This window comes from Dermacentor silvarum, chromosome 1, assembly GCF_013339745.2.
Source record: "Dermacentor silvarum isolate Dsil-2018 chromosome 1, BIME_Dsil_1.4, whole genome shotgun sequence".
Lineage (NCBI taxonomy): Eukaryota > Metazoa > Arthropoda > Arachnida > Ixodida > Ixodidae > Dermacentor > Dermacentor silvarum.
This window is the reverse complement of record NC_051154.1, coordinates 142,130,273-142,152,702: the sequence shown is the minus strand read 5'-3', so window position 1 is coordinate 142,152,702 and position 22,430 is coordinate 142,130,273. Positions and strand designations below refer to the sequence as shown.

Sequence of the window (22,430 nt, the reverse complement as noted above, 5' to 3'; positions counted from 1 at the left end):
TTACGCAAAGAAAACGCAAACGGTAGACGAAGCTTAAGTAACTCAGTTAACCTCCGAAGTCGCGTGACAGAAACTTAACTAATAGTCAACAGAGACAAACGTTCCCCATTAATAAAAAATGCGACCACGTGCGAACGCGCAATGATCCAATAAGTAGCGTAAACGTTTCGATACCCGCCGCGGTGGCTCAGTCATCTAAGGCGTTGCACTGCTGAGCACGAGATCGCGGAATCGAATCCCGGCCACGGCGGCCGCATTTCGATGGAGGCGAAATGCAAAAACGCCCGTGTGCTTGCGTTGTAGTGCACATTAGAGAACCCCAGGTGGTCAAAATTAATCCGGAGACCTCCACTACGGCGTGCCTCATAATCAGCACTGGTTTTGGCACGTAAAATCCCAGAAAGAATAAGAAACGTTTCGATCGTTACAGACAGCTGAGACGTAAGCTTGACCTCACCATCATACTAGCATGCACCCGACAACGTGTAAATAAGCAGCAGTTTCAGAAGAAGTCGCCCGAAAGTATCGTTATACTGTACTGTGTACGGCATTGTTTGGCACGAGCAATATACCGGCCTAAAAGAAACGCGTGGGAATTCAGCAGCCTGGCCGACCAACCATCACGTGCAGCAAGTGCTCCGATCGTGATAGAAAGGCCAACAAAATTTACTTATTCTAACTTTAGGTTAGAATGAGTAAACTTACGATTTACGGCTGCTCTCGCAATCGCGGTTAGGAATAGAAAACTCAAACGGCAGACTAAGCTTAAGCGACACGGTTAATCAGTGAGGGCGGGCACGTTACACAAATTTAGCAGTCCACAAAGGCAAACGTTCCCCATTACTAATACTAAACAATTCGACCACGCGCGAACGAGCAATAGCGCGTAAATGTTTCGATCGTTACAGGAACCTGAGACCTTAGCTTGACCTTATTACCATCATAATAGTATGCATCCGACCACATGCAAATAGGCAGCAGTTTAACAAGTCATCCAAAAGTTTCGTTATTCCGAGAGACATGCATGGCACTGTTTGGCACGAATATACCAGCCGTAAAGACAAGGGTGGTAAAATTCAGCAGCGCGGTCGGCCAATTAACCATCACGTGCAGCAAGTGCTCCGATCGTGATACAAATGAATAAATCTGTATTCCACGTCCCACGTTAGCGTTCTAATCTGCAAGCTTAATCCTTCCTTCCAACGACAGCGGCCAGCTGTTCTACCATCCTTCAAAACTGCGATTTCCACGTATTGTACAGAATCCCACTCCTCCCTGCAACGCACTACGTGGCATTCCGAGTATTGAAATAAATAAATAAATAAATAAATAAATAAATAAATAATAATAATAATAAATAAATAAATAAATAAATAAATAAATAAATAAATAAATAAATAAATATAAATAAATAATAATAAATAAATAAATAATAAATAATAATAAATAAATAAATAAATAAATAAATAAATAAATAAATAAATAAATAAAAGATGTCCAGTTAATCCACCCTTACGCAGTTTTACGATTGCTATCGCGATCGTTACAGAGCTGAGGCGTGAAGTTGACCTTAGCACCATACCAGCATGCATCCGAAAACGTGTAAATAAACAGAAGTCTAACAGGTCACCCAAAGGTTTCGTTATTCCGACAACGTGCACGACGGTGTTTGCCAAAACCAAATACCAGCCCTTAAGACGCGCGTGGTTAAATTCAGCTAGGCGACCGGCTATCACGTGCAGTAAATTCCCCGACCGTGATACAAATGCCTACAAACGTTCAGCTATTCCAGCCTTACGCAGTTGTACAATTGCTCTCGCAATCGTGGTTACGTAAACAAAACACGAACAGCACAAGTACTGAAAGTTGGGCGAGTTGGTATCTATTCATCTTGTAACTGCAGCGCGCACACGAGAAACGAGGACAAAAAGGTGAAAGTGACAGACAGGCGCTGACTCGCAACTCAGTTTATTTTGGAGGGAAATTACACACACATATATAAACCCAGTCTGCAGAGATAACACGCAGAGAAAACGCATTGCTGTCGTGCCCTATGTCCATCACCTTTCCCACGGACTAAAAAACGTTGCCAGCAGGTTTGGTGTTGACGTTGTTTTCAGCGCCCCTGACAAGCTGCAACGAATATGTCAAGCGGTGTCTAAAAAAATTGATCAGACTAACAAGAATAAGTGCATCTGCGCCTTAAAATTCCAAGCTTGTACAATGCAAAGTTGGTGTAGTATACATGTTGCCCCTAACTTGCGGTAAAGTTTACATAGGCCAGACCGGCCGGTGTGTTAATACTCGTCTAAGAGAGCATCAAAATTCACTTGACAAAGATAACCACTTACACCTAGCCAATCATTGCAAAAGCTGTCATTGTAAACCTGTCTATTCAGATACCATGATTTTGTTTACTCATAGAGATAAACTAACACGCGAAATAACTGAGGCATTCTATATCAAAAAGCGTGCTGATATGTGCGTAAGTGAACCATCTATAACCCTAACTAACAAAGAATTTGCCTTTTTGAGCACCACCTGATGTTAAGATAACTAAAAGTTCTGTGTTTACATTTTTCATAATGTTTTTATTATTTTTATTTTTCCGCAGGCTCTTGCACATGCTCACTTTAGTCAGACTGGGTTTATATATATGTGTGTAATTTCCCTCCAAAATAAACTGAGTTGCGAGTCAGCGCCTGTCTGTCACTTTCACCTTTTTGTCCTCGTTTCTCGTGTGCGCGCTGCAGTTACAAGACGAACAGCACACGTACGAAGTTTAAGCGACACAGTTATCACTACCAGCGCGTGACAGGAACAGTCAATTGAGAAAAAAATTAAATGTTACGTACTAAAAATACGCCCAAGTGAGAACGAACAATTAAGTCAGCGTAAACCTTTCGATCGTTACATACAGCTGAGGAGTAAACTTTACTTGATGTCACCCCCATACTAGCATCCGATCACGTTTAAGTAAGCAGAAGTCTAACAAGTTGCCTAAAAGTTTCGTTATTCCAAGAAACGTGTACGGCACTGTTTGGCAAGAACAATATACTAGCCCTAAAGACAGACGTGGTAAAGTTCTGCAGCGCGGCCGGCCATAATGTGCAGCAAGTGCTCCGACCGGGATACAAATGCGTACACAAGTTCAGCTATTCCAACCTTACGCAGTTGTACGATTGCTCTCGCAATCGCGGTTACGCGAACAAAACGCTAACGAAGCTCAGGCAAGGCTATTCCGGACAGTGCGTGTCGGGAATAGTTATTATTATTATTATTATTATTATTATTATTATTATTATTATTATTATTATTATTATTATTATTATTATTATTATTATTCGCCACTGTTTAAGAAAGACACAGCGATAACTCTCGCGGACCCATCCTGTGAGCTACATGGGAAATGTTAACGATTGTAAAGTTTCGCATTCAAAATTTTTTTTTGTGTGTGGATCTCAGCGCTGCACAGAAACAGTTTAGCACAGAGTAAAGAAAGTTTGCAGAAAAACAGTACGACGCGACGAAACTCAGTATTGGGGGAGCACAATTAACGGATCGTCAATCACCGATTGATGTTACCGTTGCCGCAAACAATGAGGATGTACAATCCCCGGCATTCGATTACGCGCAGGCACAACGATACGCTAGTCGAAAAGGTTGCAGGGCTGCTAATAGAAAGACAATAGCTACATGAACTGTCACTTACCTCTTGATAGGCGTACAGGCGCCGCGGAGATGGAGCTCACGAAAGCACACAACACTAACGTTCACCTGGAGTTGACAAACGTTCACGTGGGACCTGAGCACGGAGTGCACCAACCTTCAGGCATTATTAGTCTACTGAGAAGGGCGAAGAGACCCATTAAAACGGTGCCGTTAACTCATGTGCCGACTACGCGCAAAGCAGCGCGAAGCGTACATGCAACAGGCAGTGGAGAATGGCGGCGATTCGACTGGGTAAACGCAGTCACTGCTTTGTTCTACGGCGGGGGTTGCAGTACTCCGCTTTCTGGACATGTTCGGAAAGCGTAGGACACGTTTTATTCGGTTACGCCTTGCGGTAGGGGGTAATGCGCAGTTGTTCCAGTGCTCTACGTACGTGACGTTTCCTCCCGATATGATTGTGTAGTTTGGGTCGTTCATTGCAACTTCTCCATTTATCGTCATCATTGGAAGTTTGATCAGAGTGTGGCAGCTTCATGTTGCTGTCTGACATGTCTTTTCGTAAGAGCGTGCGCTGCAGCCATGGAAGAGACTTAAGATGCCGCGATAAGATCACGTACGTAGTACATGATGGATTGTGCGTGTTGGTCTAACATATGTCCGGTATGGGACATCCCGTTGAAAACATCCTTTTTGGACATCCATAGGATTAAAGTTTTGGAATTTGTTTAGATCCCAGAACTTCAATCCTGTGGATGTCCGAAGGATGTTTTAAATAGGACGTCCCGAAATTAATGTCCTCATGTTATCCACTGGACGTCCTACCTGGGACTTGTACGTTCGGATCTAATCGGGACGTCCAGAAGGTATGTGTGGTCCAATGGCAACCATAGGTAAACAGGGATCGATATCTCGTCAAAAACAAACAGAACCTTGCGAAACACTTAACATATTCACAAATAATGGGTTTGCACGCGCAACAAAGTGCGGAAAAAAATGTAATTAGATCTACCATCACCATTTGCGATAAGTGCATGCATTCATCTACATCGAAATTTCAACTAGCGTTCGGAACTGCAGAGAAAAACACATTTCGCTGACTGTGGAAAACTATTTTGCTCAAAGCTTCCAGTTTATAGGCACGGTGCACGGTAACGGCAGGAAAAAGGCAGTTAGTTTTCGTTCATGAAACACAGGCTGCGGTGTCCTCGGCTTCGGTGGTGTTATAGTCCAAACTGTTATTTCTTGCCTAAACCAGAATTTAAGTTTACAACACCAATTTTTTGTACTTATTTAGGTACAACTAATTTATAAGTACCGTTTAATTATTATAGAAATTTATATATTTATTAAAATAAGCCAGTATACAATTTTCAAAATGGCAGCCGTTCTACACACAATCCCCCCGGAAAAAAAAATTCCTGGGTACGTCCCTGGCGGACACCATGTGAACGAGTGCAGTGTTGTGCGGACCAACCAAACACGACTTCGATAGCTTGGAAAAAACACCTTTATTGCTCCCAAAGATTACAGATATTTGAAGTAGACAACATTTCCACTTGAATCGAGATGAAAAAAAATCAAATGAGCAGTGCATTTAGCAAGAAATACACAGCACATCAATAAACTACCGAAAGCCAGTGTATAAGTCAAAGGAGTTGAAGTCAAAAGTTAGTGGTTATAAAAGGCCTGAACTAAGAGCAGTTACTTGTTGCCCAAGCTATATACAAGAACACCATGTACAAAAGCACAAAACGGTGGCAAACAAAATGTTAAGGAAGTGTAAATAAGCATACCAGCGAAAAAAAAAAAAGCATTAATGAAGAGAGGTAAATGGTCCGAGGTTGGGCGCAGAATGAGAGTTTCTACGAAGCAGTTATGACAGGGAAATTAGATGGCAAGGTCAGACGCAGTAGTAGGCACCAGTGGGACAAGGCACGCCGCTGGTGCTTGTCTTGAATAGTGCTGGCGAGGCGGTCGCCACCTCCTCCCATGTGGCTAACACGGAATTCTGAAACCGCGCTGCAGCGGCTGCCGCAGCAGCTGCGGCGGCGGCAGCAGCGGCCACTGCCGCTTTAGCAGGGCTCGTGATGAAGGCAGCGGTTGGTTCAGCCACGTCAACGGAAGCGTTGTCCTCGGTCGTGAAAACATAGAAAAGGCTGTTGTCACTCGGCGCTTCAGCCTCACGGGCGTGGCCGTTAAGCATAAATGAATCCTCGAGCGGTGGTGTGCAAACACGCTCAGCATCACGGCCAGGGTGGAGCAGAACCACCTTGGGTGACTCGTTGGGGTCGAGCAGAGCCTTCAAGTCGCCTTTGGGCGCCATGGTGGCATCGGCGCGCATGGCAGACTGCGCGCGACGTGTCGGCCGCAGCGGTGGCAAGTGCCTCCGCCTCCAGGTGGTCCTCGCTGCTTGTGAGCCAGATGGTGACGGAGTCGAGACTGGGGTCGGTGGTGGCGGTGGTGGTGGTGGTGGTGGCTGTGGCAGCGGCAGAGGCGGGAAATGTTCCTGAGACTGGTAATAAGAACAATCCTGCTGGGCGTTATTGGCTATGCAGTCATCTTCGCTGGTGGCCGTGTCGCTGGCAGAGTCATGCGAGTGCAAGGAAGTGCCATCCCAGCAGATACCACTGTACTGGCACCCAATCAGCGAAGCCCCGTGAGCGCGTGATGACCCCTCCAAGCGGGCCATCTCATCGCTTTGCTTGTGATGCATCGCCTTGTGGCGAGACGGTGGCCGTCCCTGCATAGAATACGGGTGTTGCGACTTGGAGGCTTGGCGATGATTACACGTTGCATTGCTTGAGCTTTTCTAACTGCTACCTAGGGTTCGTTCATGCACGTAAATCCAGAAATGCATGATCCGGTGGTTTTATACCAGTGTCCTCACTGGTATAAAAAGTCTATCGAACTTATCATTTAGTTATCTGAATAGAGCTGTAGGGCTCTATTCAGATAACTCAGTGGACTTATAAGCTCAAGCCACTTGAGTTATATAGCGGTGTTCCAGAACGGACTAATGGTACATTCGACTGGTTCCTACCGTGCCCCAACTCGGTTTGCAGCGATGCGGAGCCCTCTCAAGATTGGAGCCACAGAAATCATGCACCAGCCGAATGTTCAGCATCTGCAGAGCAATCGGAGTAGCCATGTGATCGAGATTCTGTTGTATCTCGTTGGTGTCGGTTGCGCTCCAAGCTCGAAGGTGACAGCGCCTCCGAGCGCTCCGAGCTGGAGAACGGCGCTCTGAATGAACCAGGAAAATGTGTTCCAAGTATATAACTGTACTTTTTTCGAGCCCGTAACAAGCTAAATTACATTCCTAATCTTCATCCAATGATTAAATCTCACCAACGCCGACGTATTACCGCGGTTAACTCCCTCGGAAAAAAAAAAAATCACCGACGATTACGATACTCCCTAATGAGAATTTTGAGTGCAGCTGTTTAGGTGTTTTGAATTCGCGATGCATTCTGGGGCAAAGAATTTGATTCTGAACGACAGGATCATCTCGGCGGCGACGCTGAGCCTCTGCTCGGGCAGCTCGTTTAGCAGCAGCGGCAGACGAAGCATTTCTACCGGTTGCGTCGCTCATTGTTCAGAAAGAAAGCGTGAACACGGGAACGCGTGTGGCCCGCGCAGAGCGCTTTCTCTAGTGGCGGCGGCGCAGGCGAAGTAGCGCATGCGCAGTGGGTCCAAAGCCCACGCCAGCGCTTTGTTTCCATATATGGTATCGGTGGGCGCGCTCGCCGCATGCACCCTCACTCTTTTATCATACTCTCCTCCTCCGCTTTCCTCCTCGTGTTCCCGCTGAACCCTCCTCCTCTGCTTTCCTCCTCGCGCTCTCTTTGCTCTCGCCGTCTTTCATCCGCCGCTGCGCTCCACGTTCGCTCTTTGATCCTTCGTTGTGCTCGTTCGCTTGGTTACGACAACTGACGCTGACGACGCCGACGCTCAACGCAGGAATGGGCGCCTATAACTTGCGCTCTAAAAGTAATCTTCGAAGAACACTTTTCTTGGAATGCTAATTTAGATATGATGGTTAGTAAGCTTTCAAAGGTCGATGGTATACTCTCAAAATTGCGCTACTTCATGCCGCAGTACATAAAAATATTTTATACAATTGACTCTTTCTGTCACTAGTTGCTGTGCTCTGATATGCAGCACGACATCGTTGCCTAACCTAAATCATCTGTGTGTTCTTAAAAAACGAGCAGTTAGAAACATTGTTAATCTTCCACAGCGCGCCCACACTCAAGATGCTCTGAGGGTGCTTCGCATCGCTCCAATTCTAGAATTATATAACGCTACATTGCTAAGACGCTACAATTCAAATCGGGACACATTCCTAATACAGTTAATTGTCCACCTTAAAACACAAGCAACATACTCACAACACGCGTGCACTGCTCATTTATGGATGCAACCTTAGATGAGAACAACCTATGCGTCTGAAACATCGCGTTACAATTTGCCCAGGCTGCTAAACAAATCGATCGTGCAATTATTGACAAGCTTAATTGTTATGTCCAGTCGTATCGTGGCATCAAGTATTCTATGATGTTTATTTGGTCTTATATTATTTAACGCTTATTAGTGCTATTATTATTCCAGTGTTCTGTTTGTGTCACTCTTGCAGAAATCCTGTCAATTGTCACTTATATGTACCGGTATGTATCTCATGTAGATCGAAGACCAAGTTGTATTTGTATTGGGGGGCGTAGACCACTAGGCAGGCCGGTATAAAGGCTTTTTGTCTGCGCCTCCAAGCAACCTGGTGATGTAAATAAAAATTTGATTTGAGTGCTCAATTTGGACCAGCCGAATGTAAACTGCACCTCGAGAGCACTAGAAAGGGACCAGCAGAACGTACCATAAGCTAAACGTTACCGTCTTTGCGTGGTTTACGTAGTTTACGTAAAACATGGCCGTGGTCCCGGCTGTCAGCTTCGAATGGAATTTGGCGTTGATATTGTAGAATTCACTTCGTTCGTAGCAAATGGCTGTGTAAACGGCTTTCGCGTAGTCTCAGGCCACTTTGACGACAGAGTATTATGGATAAACTTGTGGAGTTGTCGATATCGCTTCTCGTTTCGAACGAGTCGAAGCCTAACGAGAGGATGATGACGATGAATTGTGGCTGATCCCTTTGTAACGGGCGGGCTGCGTTAAAGCGCCCTAGCCGGAGCAAATAATTATACATGGCGATAAAAAAGGGGGAAAAAGTAGAAAAGGGAGGAGAAGAAAAAAAGCACAACGAAAATGGGGAGGGGGCTTTTCGCACACACAGCCCATCCTGGTGCACAGACAGTCACGTTGAGACAATGGAATTAATCTGTTCCCTTCAGAGTTGGTCACAATGTGCTGCCGCCAAGTCATTCGCCACCGCTGTCTGTCCTTCGTTACTGCGTTAGACACCACCGCACCCTGTTCCCGCACTCCGTTATCGCTCCCAAATCCCAGTGCTAGCAGAAGTGTGGCGCCCTCTATGTGTCGTGGGCACAAACCAGCACACCGGAGGACTAGGTGTTCCAGATTGTCCTCCTCCAGACCAAATGTCCGACGTCAAGGGACGAGTCGAAGTGGCGACGGTACACAAGCGTGAGCAGTGCTCCTGCTCGTGCCTCAAAGAGGAGCACACTGCCACCGCTGTTATCGTACATTTTAATGTTGGTCTTGTGGGTGTGGTACATCCGCAAGGTAGATTTCGCCACCTCATGGTCTCCTCATCAACCACCTGTGTCTTTACGGCCACTGTCTACTTGGACTCCCGGTCTTCGCATACTGGTTTAGCAAGAAATCCAAATTTGCGGCGCAGAAATTAAACCCGCTTGCACCACTGGGTCACGAGTGGTGTAATGATGATGTAGCTCTCCCCTTTGTAATGATGTTGATGATGAAGTGGTCCCTTTGAGATGTCAGCGCCACCTATCGGTGAAATTGGGAAATAGGCACGACGACGGCATATGGCCTCTGAGATCGGAAGATCTCGCAGGCCAACTAAAACTGCAATAAACGTGCGCTGCTTAGCGTACGCTGTACTATAGAGTACAGCGCACTCTATAGTTGCGTACGTTATACTATAACTTTCTAATTTTTTGGGTGGCATATCATGAGCGCTGGAGTGGATATCAGAAAAAAAGCATGAACGGAATTGAAGCCAGTCAGTGATCAAGGCATGTTCATTTAGAAATTCCGAGACTAAGGCCAGTTGGAGATATTCGTCCCCAAAATATGCCACGAACTGGCATTCCACTAGTATTGTCCCATAGGTGCGTAAAGTAAGGATTCCTGGAAGATGAAGAAAAAATATGTACTCACAGAGGAGGATTTAATTAATTATTTATGGGGTTTAACGTGCCAATACCACGATCTCATTATGAGGCACGCCGTAGTGGGGGACTCCGGAATAATTTGGAGCACCTGGGGTTCTTTAACGCGCACCTAAAGCTAAGTACACGGGTGTTTTTCGCGTTGCGCCCCCATATAAATGCGGAATGCACTCTTAAGCTGCAGTTGCATGCTTAAGCTACGAAGTATTTGGTCCTTTTCGCAGTTACTACTTTCAGAGAACTCTTGCAGGCATATAACACGATACCGCCAGTTCGCAGCATTCGGCACAGCTTGCCCTCACTGGCGGAGCGCTTGGATACAGTTCACTGCCTCCTCAGGAAGCTAGGTACTGCACCACAAAATTAAACGAACACCAAAGACTCAGATTATCGCATTTTGTTTGTCGAAGTTTGTACTTCGAACAAAGCGCACGCACACACATGCACAAGGTGCGTTGCGAGATGACGCCATGGATGCCATGGATGACGCCATGGATGAAATTCTGACACTAAGTCCGCGTGCTTAGCACGAAGTGGGCACGGAACGGTGCACATGTTCTCTGGTCGATTCGTGGTATACTTTACGATTGGCCCGTTCTCTTGATCGCGGACGTCTCCACGTGGAAAGACTTAAGTATGCGCTTGCCAGAGCTACTGGTCGGCTGCACATGAAGACGCTTCCGCATGCTGTCAAATCTGTTTGCATGTGGGTTTATTCGTCGTGCATTACGCCTGTGCTTCGACGCGTGCAGTCTGCGCCCCGCGTTGGCATGGCGAACTCGAAACGACGAACGGGCTAGATGTGCCGCACGTTCACAGTAGTCCATTATTTTTGTTATGTTTTCTTTTTCTTTTATTTTTCTAAATGCGATGACAATAAACAGAGCACTGATAGTCTTCGTGGGAGAGTGAGCTGGCACGGGCAGTGAGCGAAGACAACGCGAAGATGCACAGGACGAGTAGCGTGACGTATGTCACGGTGTCGAGCAGGGCGGTGGCGGAACCCGGAGAGCTGAAAAGGGGGTTGTAAAGCGAGTAGCAGAATATTGCGCGATACCGGTCTGCATGGACGCGGCAGCCTATCACATGAACACGGAATGCGTGCTGGACGTGTTCTAATAGGCAGGCATCGGATCCGGCGCACGTTGTCTGAGCCAATAGTGCATAGGGTGTTTTGTTGTTTTTTTCTCTTTTAGTTGTACCAAATTTTGTTAAATTGTCTGTGGCAAACAGCACAATTCTATCCCCTGTGCCTCAATGAGGCGGGCACTTCTTATACGAGAAATCAAAATGCTTAATTGAATAATTAACATAATTACATTTATTACCTTTTTAATCAATTACTCAATCAAATACAGCGGCCCGCCCGGGCCGCTGTATCTTGAAAGCCATCTGCGTCAGGGACACAGTCTGCCGTGCGCTGTGTTTTCGCGGCTTAGTTCGCGTTGATGCGAGACGCAGCACGAAGGTCAATTCGCTCGCCGCCGCGCTTCCGCACTCCAGCGTTTTAAGGCGAAAGCCTTATATGTCTCATGGTGAGGTCTCCGTTTCAAGGCCGTTTAAAAACCTCGTCGTCGACCCGAAATGGTCCTCCAAGAATAAGAGGCGATAATGCACACAAAACCGTGATTAAGGGTGGAAGAATGATTAAGCAAGTGAACTGAAGTGATAATGGCTATACAGAGATGTGAATTAAAAGTGAATTGATGGTGAATTAAAGGGGTTAAGTTGGGTGATGCGAAGCAAACGAAAGGTAATGATGAGAAGAGTGAGCTAAGATAATGAAGAGTAAATGAGCGAGAAGTAAGAGTGAATGAAGGTGAACCAAGCAGTGATAGGGTGAATCAAGTGTGAATTAAGAGTGAATAAAGGGGTTATGGGGTGGGGGAATGACTTGCAAAATATATATGTGAGATTTGAGGGTCCAAGTGAGAGTGACTCAGCAAAAAAAAAGTGCTGAGTCACGGTTCGAGTTTGGTGAATCATAGGTAGGGTGACCTTGCAAAAAAACATGTTGACTTGCAAAAATGACTGTAAATTGTGATTTCTGAGTGATGCTGGCTCAGCAAAAAAAAAAAAAAAAAGTGGTCGTCGTGTCATTGAGTTAGCGGCAGGCGGGATTTCGCCTTTAAGTCGTCTTAGTTGTAGCATAAGGGACCCATAGCAATTTTTGACAGCGAGTTTCCGCATCATCGAGTGAGATGTGTTCATGTTAGCTTGTACGTGCGTGACACCATGCTTGTTTATTGAGCCAGTATGCCTATGTTTAGAAGTTTATACGGCCGATAAAACTACTATCCTTACTTCGTATAGCTCTCCACTAATTTGCTATCGCAATCGATGCTTCGCCTTTCGGGCGAAACTGCGACTTTTTGCTTCAATTCGTCACATTTGCCTGTTTTCCCACTCGTTTCATAACTATGTATACTCAGCGGAACACCTATGTTTGCGCTGTTGCCAACGTTCGGTTTTTGAATGGGAGTCCCATTGGTTCCAATTGGACATCACTGGATGCTCAATTGGTTCCCTGAGTAGAAAAAGACATAAGAAAGGACGCAGCAATCGGTTCAGTAATTTAGCTCAGTAGTTACCAAGGAAAATAACCATATCTTTGTTTTTTGTTTTCCTTGCACAATCGTTTAATCACTGTGGTTTCGCTACAAGCGATCTTATCCGAGTGAAAAGCGATGAAACGAAAATGACGTTACTTTAGGGAATCCGATGCAAGTCCCGTTAGTGAAGGCGCTTATGTCGCAGCACCCGTGTCCGGAACGTGGCGGGTGGTCCTTGAAGGCTGCCGAAAGGGGCTGCATTAAGAAGAACGCATGACATCGCAACAGGCGTCCGTAGAAACAATCAGGCACGATATCGACTAGCGTTAACAAGGAAAAGGTGCGCTTACTCAGAGAAAATACGTTTTAGTGGTGAAGGTAAAATTCAAGCATGCAGCGCTTATAGTCACCGATGCACATCATGCGTTCTGTTCCTCTTCAAAATATGGTGCCTCTTCACGCAGCGTTTGTTTTAAAGGCTCCAGCACAATAAGTCTGGACATCATCATCATCAGCCAATATTTATGTCCACTGCAGGACGAAGGCCTCTCCCTGCGATCTCCAATTAACATATTAAACAATTAAGCGCGAAGCGCTGACCACTCCGTCATATTGGATGAATATTACTGTTCAGTCCATGCAATGCAGTGTAACCCTGTGTTTCAAAGCCTGCGCTCTTGATTGACCGGTGACGTCATTTTTGGTGGCGCGATATCATAGCGGAAGCTCACGGCCGTTGGTTTCGAGAAACTGCGCGACAACTGGTGGTGCCTATGCTAAAGACAGCGGAGGCTATAACCACCAGCTGGGCTGTTGGAGGACGTTTGATGGAAGGAGAGCGCAGGTACACTGTGTGACAACAGCCAGCCTTCCGCCACCCGCCGACCCCAATTGCCAGACCAACAACGCCCGCCACTCGGTCCAGGCCACTACCCTCATCAGTTATGACGACTGGATCCGCCAGGCTCGGCCCACCGTCGGCTGCACTCGGCCTTCGCCACTGGCTGATTCTTCGCATTTATATAAGTGCACTTCCCTTACCCCATTTCACCCAATTAGGCCAAATCCTCTTATCGTTTACTCACTCATTCGAGAGGCCTGTAAATCTGCGCTTGAAAATTAAATAATAAAAAGGCCTAGCGGGAAAAGGTTTACTGAGTAAAGTGCCACAAAAGTGTCTATAAGCAACATTTACCGGATTTAAGCAGGGTACCTGCGTTTGAATAATCGCTCTCCGCTCTCCCCCGCGCCCTTGTGAATGAACACAATATCTCCGAACACAATATCTTCCATATCTCCGAACTCCGCAGGCTTTCGGAGATATGCAAGCAATGGTAGAGTATACTCCGGCCGGAGCGGTGCTCCGTTTCGGCCGTGTTCCGTCTCCACCGGCGTATCGACAGCCTCCGTTCGGTGTCGCCTGCGGAGATCATGTGCGGTGCTTTCCTTATATTCTTTGGGTTCTGAACGACGCGTTCAGCAAAATATTTGGCCGAAGTGATCACGTGACTGGACGCTCTACAAGCTGCGCTTGTCCACTCAAAATGTCCGAGTCTGCAAGATGTCATGCAAGAATATTTGAAGCCATTTGTTTAAAGCAGCTTGTGGCAGACACGTCCTCTGGTTTACAAGGATTACGGTTAAAACTCTCTACGCCTCGCGTCGTCGCCGAGTGCGGAGAGTTACTGCCATGTAAATAGCAAACCCGTGTCCACTCCCAAGCGCCATCCATGGCACGAAACAAGCCGAGATGAGAGAACGCGTCCTCCGTGCGACGTGAGCCTCGTGCCAGGAGCTTGCACTTCCCTCTCAAAATTCACGCGCGCTCTCCGGCCGTTATCTCTCGCGTGAAAAGTATCGAAGAAAAAAGAAAAAAGAAAAGGAAACGTCAGCGCACCCTGTCGTAAACGGCTCGACCATGGGAAGGGCCGGCCGGCAGCGCTGGCATTCACTGTGCCGCGGCCGACAGCGTGTACCTGCATGTTTCTCGTTGGACCAGGGCTGTCCAGCGACCGGGGTCGAGAGACGTACAGACCCGGAATAGAGCGGCTCGTGCTGATGTACGGCGGCGGAGCACGAGGATAAGTAACAGTGAGCGCCGGTACGTCCTGTTATATACGCCCTGATAGGTGAAGGCTGGGCCGGGGTTTTCCAGTGGTCGAGCAGGAGTGAAGAACCTGCCACCCGAGACCGGATGAACGTCCACAGAAGGAGGACGCCCACGCGCAGAACAGGGAGCGCAAATACTTGTGTCGGAGCGCGGGCTCGCGCAACCGGCGGGAAATGCAGTTCGGCACTCGTGTTCGACTCCTGGAAACCATTGCAAAGTATTACAAAAATAATAATAAACAATAAATAACCGAGGTGGTTTGTCTCTAGCTGTACATGCTAGAGTACATGTCAAAGTATTAAATGCGCTTCTTCACTATCGCAACACTACAAAAGCGATGCACAGTAATCTAATGTTACTTTCTAGAGGATCTTAAAGTTACTTAACAAAAAATTTGTGAAGAGCTTGTTACGGAAACTGCATTGCATTATCTGGCCATCCGGGCACAAACTCGGCGTTAGTTTCACGAAAACATAAATTAGCCAATATTATTATAGTTAATCAACTTTTTACTCAGGGAATCGCGAAATCTATGCCGCAGAGCTCCAGACGATCGCTCCAGGCGATCGCTAGAGATAGAGAGAGAAAGACACGTACACACAGTTCGAACAGTTCTAATGACTACGCGTGCTCTTATAGGCATGCTCATAATTTTGTCGGCGTTATGCTTATAATATATCGGATACCTGAGTACTTCATTCTGCAGACATGCGTGCCATGTGATCCAGCTGAGGTGTGATGCACAAAGGCGAACAACGAACGACAGCATACCTCGAGGCGCCAGAGGCAGTGATTCATCAGAAGGCCGACTAAAAACGCCGGCTTTTCGGCGCGTTAATCATGTAGAGGAGGATGGCTTTGTTGCGGGCTTTCCGCCTCGGACTGTTATCAGGGGAATTAGCAACTATACGGGTAGTACACCGCCTATAGACGAGAAAACCACGGCCAGACGGCGCTACAGCGCCTCCTGACAGCGCCCCCAATGTGGAAATGTCAAGCAGCGCGGTCGCGCCGTGGCGCAGTCTCCGCTTTGTTAATATTGTTTCACCCGCGCTTTCCTTTGCTGCTCGTGCTCACGGCACTCCCGTTTTCGTCGGCTGCAGATCGCGTGCTTGCGGGACAGCAATGCAAAGATTGCAATGCGGTTTCAAGAAGGTTGCCAACATCTACAGCTTTTTTCGTGGCGGCAACCTCAAGAAAGGGGGGCGTCTGCTTTCACACGTGTATGGCGTGGAAAAATTGTGGGCGGTGATATGACAGAGAAAGCCAAGTGCGTGTCGCAGGTGTCCTACAAGATCGTATACGACGTCGAGTTCGACGTATAACCGAGCTCAGTAATTTAGTCAATTTTATTTCTCTATGATGCAGTCACAAAGCGGTCATGCATGCTTGTAGAGATGTGCAGAGACGGTGGCGATTGCCGTTCTCATTTGGCTCCCAGGGAGTACACGTGGTATCAGCACTGTGAGCACAGAAAGAATACATTCATTAGGCACCAATAATCATGGCACAGTACTAACGAGAAAGACCCTCTTCCCATCTTCAGCAACGTGGCCTAGCTTACAGCTCATTATACAATCTCAGCCTTAGGTTCAGGCAAATCACAAATTAAGATGTTTTTGGCAAAACTGTACACGCCTTTAATATACGGCGATTAGGAAATGCCAGTGCCTATAACTTGTGCTGCCTACCTCTTGTCACATAACATCACTGCATGTCACTAACAGAACTGCACTAATATAACGCTAAGGCAGGTTCCTTCCCAGATTACACAAAAGCGCAGAGCGCACCAGCCAAAACACACATCTGCTCAAAATTAACAATGTAAGTACTACATGTGCACATAATGCCTTATATCATGTTGTATAAATATTTAATGTATATCATGACTTATTCAATGCTGATGTTAGAGTCATTGCAACTCACTGCATTAGTGAGCAAGGTATATTTTCACTGCTCAGGAGAAATGGCTCGTACAGACTGCTCCGCGAAATGAACCCAGACCACGGTAACCAGGGATTACCTTGGGACCAGCAGCACGAGCGCAAGCATTAGCGATACATGCCTCATCAAATCTAGTTCCTCGTCGGACGAATGCCGCCGCCGCCGCAGCCGAAGTAAGCTCGCACCGATGGCTGGCTACTACACCAAACGAAGATTCTCGGCAGGAAGAGTGAAGCAGGAAGAATGTACAAGGTGGCAATTACTTTAAAGCATGCTTGGATATTGTGAACCTAGAAAGCATGGCCAAGCAAAAAACATAACGCGCACGTCTCGAGCGGCTGCTTTCCGATCTGCTGTTTACGGACGCACGTGACGACCACGGCTTGCATTAAACACGGATTGCTACCACACAAAAGACAAGTACAGCGCGGCCCCTTTCGTTACCTGCACAACTTGTAATTTAAGTTGCAGCGTTTGGAAAAGGGAATTGATTCTCTTGAGCTCGTCCTTGCCGATAGCGAGTGAACGCACAGTGCAATCAATTAAATTCGGGGGTTTTGTGTGCCAAAACCACGAAATCATTATGAGGCACGCTGTACTGGTGGGTCTCAAGAAGTATTTTGACCACCTTTAACGTCACAAAAATAAAAGTACACGGTAACAAGGGTGTTCTTGCATTTCGTCCCTGTCGTCGATCTTAGCGGCGCAACACGTGTGCATTTACCACTTAGCTAACACGGCGGATGTCACTGTACGATTCAACTACGCGACACGACTAAAACAAACGGCCGTGCGCTAAAAACAGGCATATTACTATTGAATTTTTATCGAGCAGCCGTGATATTGTACGCGAATGCGAAAGTATGTGACTTACTTAACTCAGCGCACTGCAGTTATCCATGATTGTCGCCTGTCCTTCTCGTACCACCTCCCCGGACATCTGTAGAACTTTACGGGTGGCTTTCGACCTTTCGTGTTTTCGAGGCTGTTGTTGTAATCAACAACACAGCAGTATTGCGTGCCACCTTTCTTAGTTGAGGTCGCGCTCCCCATCGCGAAAACAACGCGCACAAGCGCTCGCGCCGTATAGAGAACACGGACGCGCGCTGGCACAGCGACGACCTTCGACACTTCCATCGCTCCTCTAGGGGAGCATTCGGCGCAGCTGCCGCGTGGGCAAACTTTAGGTTGCCTCGTCTATTGACCCTTTTCGCGAAGATCCCGTGGGCGCTGCCATGTTTGATCACGTGGCAGGGGCGTAGCCAGAAATTTTTTTCGGGGGGGGGGGGGTTCACCGGTCAGAGCCAGGGGGGGAGGAGGGCAAGCGTCTGCTTTCCTCTGTGTGACGTGTTCGATAATAAATATCGGTAGTTTAAGCAGACTCTATACATGTCTATCAAAGACATGATACCCCCCCTCGCGTGTGCTTGTGAATGAATTAAGTAAGACGTAAAGTAAGCTCAGTAAAATACAGTAAGTAGTAAGTACGACAGGTACAGTGGGCATTTGGAGCAATGGTCTCTCATCGCGCCAATGAATGGACCAGTCTTCGAAAACGCATCATTGAGACGACCCGCCCGATCGGAAAAGACATCATTAATTGTTAATCTCCGTTAGCGTAGATGGCGTCGTCCTCGTCGGGGCGAAATGCGTTTCACAAGTCAAGGACGGCTATGAACGTGAAAATGCACGTGTGACCAGGCTATATACCTACTCCCATGCAATAGCTTGTTCGCTGCGTCTTTGCGCTACAAAACTTAAATACGCGCAAGAACGCGTAATGCTTTTTTTTTTTTCGAAGCTTTTGTCGGCCTGACCCCTAATACGAGGAGGTTGCATTTCCGGCGGCAAGTGCATGGGTCGCTGTGTCTTCCACTGTGTGCGAGCGTGCAGCCGTCATTTGCCTTTACATCAACAGATTCAAAATTGTACAGAATATTTCACCGCACAGCATAGGTATGGCATGTGTACGCATTTTAAGTAGTGCGTGCAACTCATTTATGCTTCACTTACGCCGGTGCAAACAGGAAGCGGCCTTGTACCTCACAGAATCTCGACTGATTGGTGTACTAGTGATGTAGGAATGAACTCCGGTCTTCTTCAGTGCATAGTGCACATAATCAATTTCTCAGGACGCGTGAACTCCGACGAGAACTGTCGGCGCCTGCAACAAGAGTTTACTTACGCTGTACTGCGCACAGCAGTAATCCATGCTTGTCGATCGGCTGTCTGTTTCGTGCATTCAGTTGCGAGTCAGTGGAATTTCACTGCTGGCATCAACCCCTTCGTGTGTCCATTGCTGGTTTGGGATTCCACAACACAACAGCAACTACCAGCCTTCCGTAATTGCTGGTTTGGGATTCAACAACACAACAGTAACTACCAGCCTTCCGTAGGGGCGAAATCGCATACAAGAGACGTTTCGAGCGCAGACTAAGGCTACGTTCACACTTGGGAAGAGGCAAGCGGGCGGAAAGGCCAAAGCGGCCGGAAAATTTTTTCCACGCATGTCCAAGTTGTTCACATTTGTTCTGCTACCGCCGCGGCCGCCGCTGCCGCTTTCGTCCACATCCATCTAGTCTGCGTACGTTTGTCGGCGTGGTGGCGCTCATTATCGCATTTCGAGCGGTATGTTCATTCTTTGACCCACCCGTCATCAAAAGTGATCATCTTGCGCAACTTCGCGTGTCATCTGCGGCCTTCGGTAATTTCCCCGTTGGCGTTCCGTAATTCTCCTCACACGGGCGCGGTAGCGCTGAGTCACAGGTTGGTGCCTAGGCGTGATTATATTTCTTTAATGGATTTTATTTACAAGTTGTAATAACATTTTATCATTTCGTATTATTGTCGGCGCCTCCAGGACACCAAAGCGGCAACGGGAACCCGAAAGCTAAAACCCGGGCTGGCCCTTGTGTTGGGGCTCGCCGAAGCCTGCGCGTCCTACGTGAGACCTACGCTCCCAATCTATCGTCGCGACGAGAAAAGCACCCCGCGACTTCTGCAACATACCGTGCACGTGCGAGGAGAATTATGGAGCGCCAACGAGGAATCTGCCTAACTATTGTCTTCCATGGAAGTGGAAGAAGAAATGGCTTTTATACTTCTACCTACTTGTTTTCTAGAAATGGACAATGAATAAACGGAAGACGCGGACACCTCGGAAACGGCGGTGGTGGGTTTGCCTGGCTTTGCTAAAATGTTAGAAGTTGGGTCACGCCAAGGCTTCATTACCGCACCTCCGGTCGCGCGACGTTGAATACTATCGCGAGTATTACTGACAGTACGTTTTAGTACCACCCTTGTCGTAGCGCAAGGGGTGGTTCTTGATCGCGTCGATCAGCATGGCAGCCTACACTTTTGGTGCCATGTTCAATTTTACGACCGGAGGTTTACATGCTAGTGTAGCTTCTGGTAGAGCAGAACAACTTTCCGCCGCGTTTCCGCTTCACCATGGCGAAAAAATCGGTTCGAGACCGATTTGGCTCGCCGCCTGTTTTTCTGCCTGTTTTGCCGCGGATTTTTGCAAGATTTTGCCGCTTCCTCCAGCTTCGAGACCGAGTGTGAACGTAGCCTAAGATCCTGCGCGAGCGCGGCCTAACCGGCACCTGAAGGGTAGCGGCGGAAATGTATACCGGAAATTTAGATCACCTGGGGTCTTTAACGTGCACCTAAATCTAAACGGGCCTCGAGCATTTTCGCCTTCATCTAAAATGCGGCTGCCGCATTTGTTGCTGCAGAATGCGGCCGCCAAATTCTCGCCCAAAACCTCACAGAGTGTCAAAGCCTTGATAAACACAGTGACAGTTTTTTTCCATATGCAGACATGATTCGCTGTAAATTACCAACCCAAATGGAAGCGCCCAGGAATGAAATTGTGATAGTAGCACCGGTTTCCTGAATTATGTCAGCGCGAAGCGACCAGAAAAAAAAGGGTGGGTAAGTGGGGGGGGGGGGGGGGTTGCACCCCCCCCCCCTCCTGGCTACGCCCCTGTCACGTGGTGTCGCGTTCATTGCTTGCCTCAACTGCCTTCGTTGCCTCCGTGTTTACAGTGGATGCGTATGACGCCGGTACGGCTTAGCAAAGCTCTGTTACTGGAGATATCGTGGCTGGTGACTGAGTGGATGCCAAGTAGATTTGGCCACAGCTCCAGAGAACATGCAAAGGCGCTTTCGGAGCTGATTAAGCTATGTCCAAACGGCGCGAGCAGCGTATTTGGTGCTTGCTCTAAAAGCGGGGCTAAATATGTATTCTAAGCTATCCAAACTTTCCGCTCAGGATAAGTGTGTTTTGCTGTTCGTTCTTTATTTGGCAAATATTTTGAAGCAGCGGCTTGTCATGTTGCTGACTCAGTAAAGTTCCTCGGTGCGGTAACTATCTGATTATTTTCTGCCTAATCGCTCGCGGGTGTGCTCAGTTATGTTAGATTTGTTCTTGCTGCGCACAAGGCTTGAAAGGTCGCTCTTCTGTACATTGTAATACTTTGTAGCAAAGACGTATTATCGCTAGTACCTCGCTTACTCTTGTGGACCGTCACGACACATTTAGCTTCGACCATTCGTGCGCTATCGGTGTAGTACACTCATTTATTGTGCGTACATATTCAAGTCTGTGCCCATTCGCTTATTCTTGACCCGTTGGCGAAATAGTGGGCGTAAGTGTTCCGTGCCAGTTGGGGTAGCTGTGTGTAGATACTGTGAGCGAAGTCTACTATACTGTATATATATATATATATATATATATATATATATATATATATATATATATATATATATATATATATAACAGGAAGCGGCGCTACTCTCTTTATCATTGTTTGACGAACCATACTCACTCTTGCCGACGTACCGGAGCTGAAGCCCTTTCTTTGATGATTAGCGATATAACGTTGGCGGATGAGCAAAGTTCTGTATCCTCGAGGAAAGTCATACATCTCGAAGTGCCGGAAACACGTAAGGACCGTAGCAGCAGCGGTCCGCGAACTTGGCCACACATATTCATTACATTCCGTAATATGCCAGTTAATACTTTTGCAGCCAACTACTGCATACGTCTTCAATACACATGATTCAATTCAGCATGATTCAGCACAGTGTGTTAGCGAAAACTCAGTTGCATTTCCGACAGCTGATCGCACAGAATGAAGGTATAGAAGCGACAATGGTTTCGTATTCGTGCGCGGTCGCTAAGGGGACGTACGGCGCGCCGCCGAAAGCGCCATCTCGTTTCTGTAGAACAAACTGCTCCGCGAAAACGGTGAATAGAGGTAAAGTCACTAGAACCTGAAAAGTACCGCAACCCTTTTCTCTTCACCGCCGCGCCGCCGATTGGTCAGTTGCAGTCAGGTGATCACTTTCCGCCCAAGATGGTCCACGCCGCACCGGAGCGGACAAGCACACAAAGGCATCGCTCGCACACGCCGCTCGTTTGAGCCATCGACGAGTCGGATTTTGCATTTTGTTTAATTTAGGGCATATGGAACTTTTCTAGATTTAGAACGAAACGAAAGGAAATGCCCGGGTGCTGCGCTTTCGCGTGCAGCAACCACAGGGAGTCCTGCAAAACTCTTTTCGCGATACCAATTAAGCGGAAAGAGTGACAGCAAGCGCCGTGACATCTGGCTGCACCGAATAAAGCGCGACAAATTCACTCCCACAACGTGGATTTGATGATATTGCAAAGTTGAGAACCTTTGCGGTATCATCGAACTGCCTAAACGCCATATAATGTGATCGAGATCGAAGCTACTTCACGCGTTCGCTTTGAAGGCTACGATTCGCCTTGCGCAAACAAAGCGAGGATCGAAATGCTCAGAAATACGCAGA

The 22,430-nt window shown here is 47.3% G+C and overlaps 1 protein-coding gene across 1 annotated transcript in view; it reads right to left on the bottom strand.

The window, feature by feature from the left end:
* Positions 1-5,111: 5,111 nt before the first annotated feature.
* LOC125940084 (uncharacterized) overlaps positions 5,112-22,430 on the bottom strand; it is a 40,737-nt gene continuing 23,418 nt past the window's right edge. Inside the window, exons 2-3 of the mRNA XM_049655758.1 lie at positions 12,710-12,808; positions 5,112-6,412 (exon numbers count right to left, since the gene is read on the bottom strand). Coding sequence (XP_049511715.1) covers positions 5,573-6,412; positions 12,710-12,808 — 939 coding nt within the window. The 3' untranslated portion in view covers positions 5,112-5,572. The remainder of the gene's footprint in view (positions 6,413-12,709; positions 12,809-22,430) is intronic.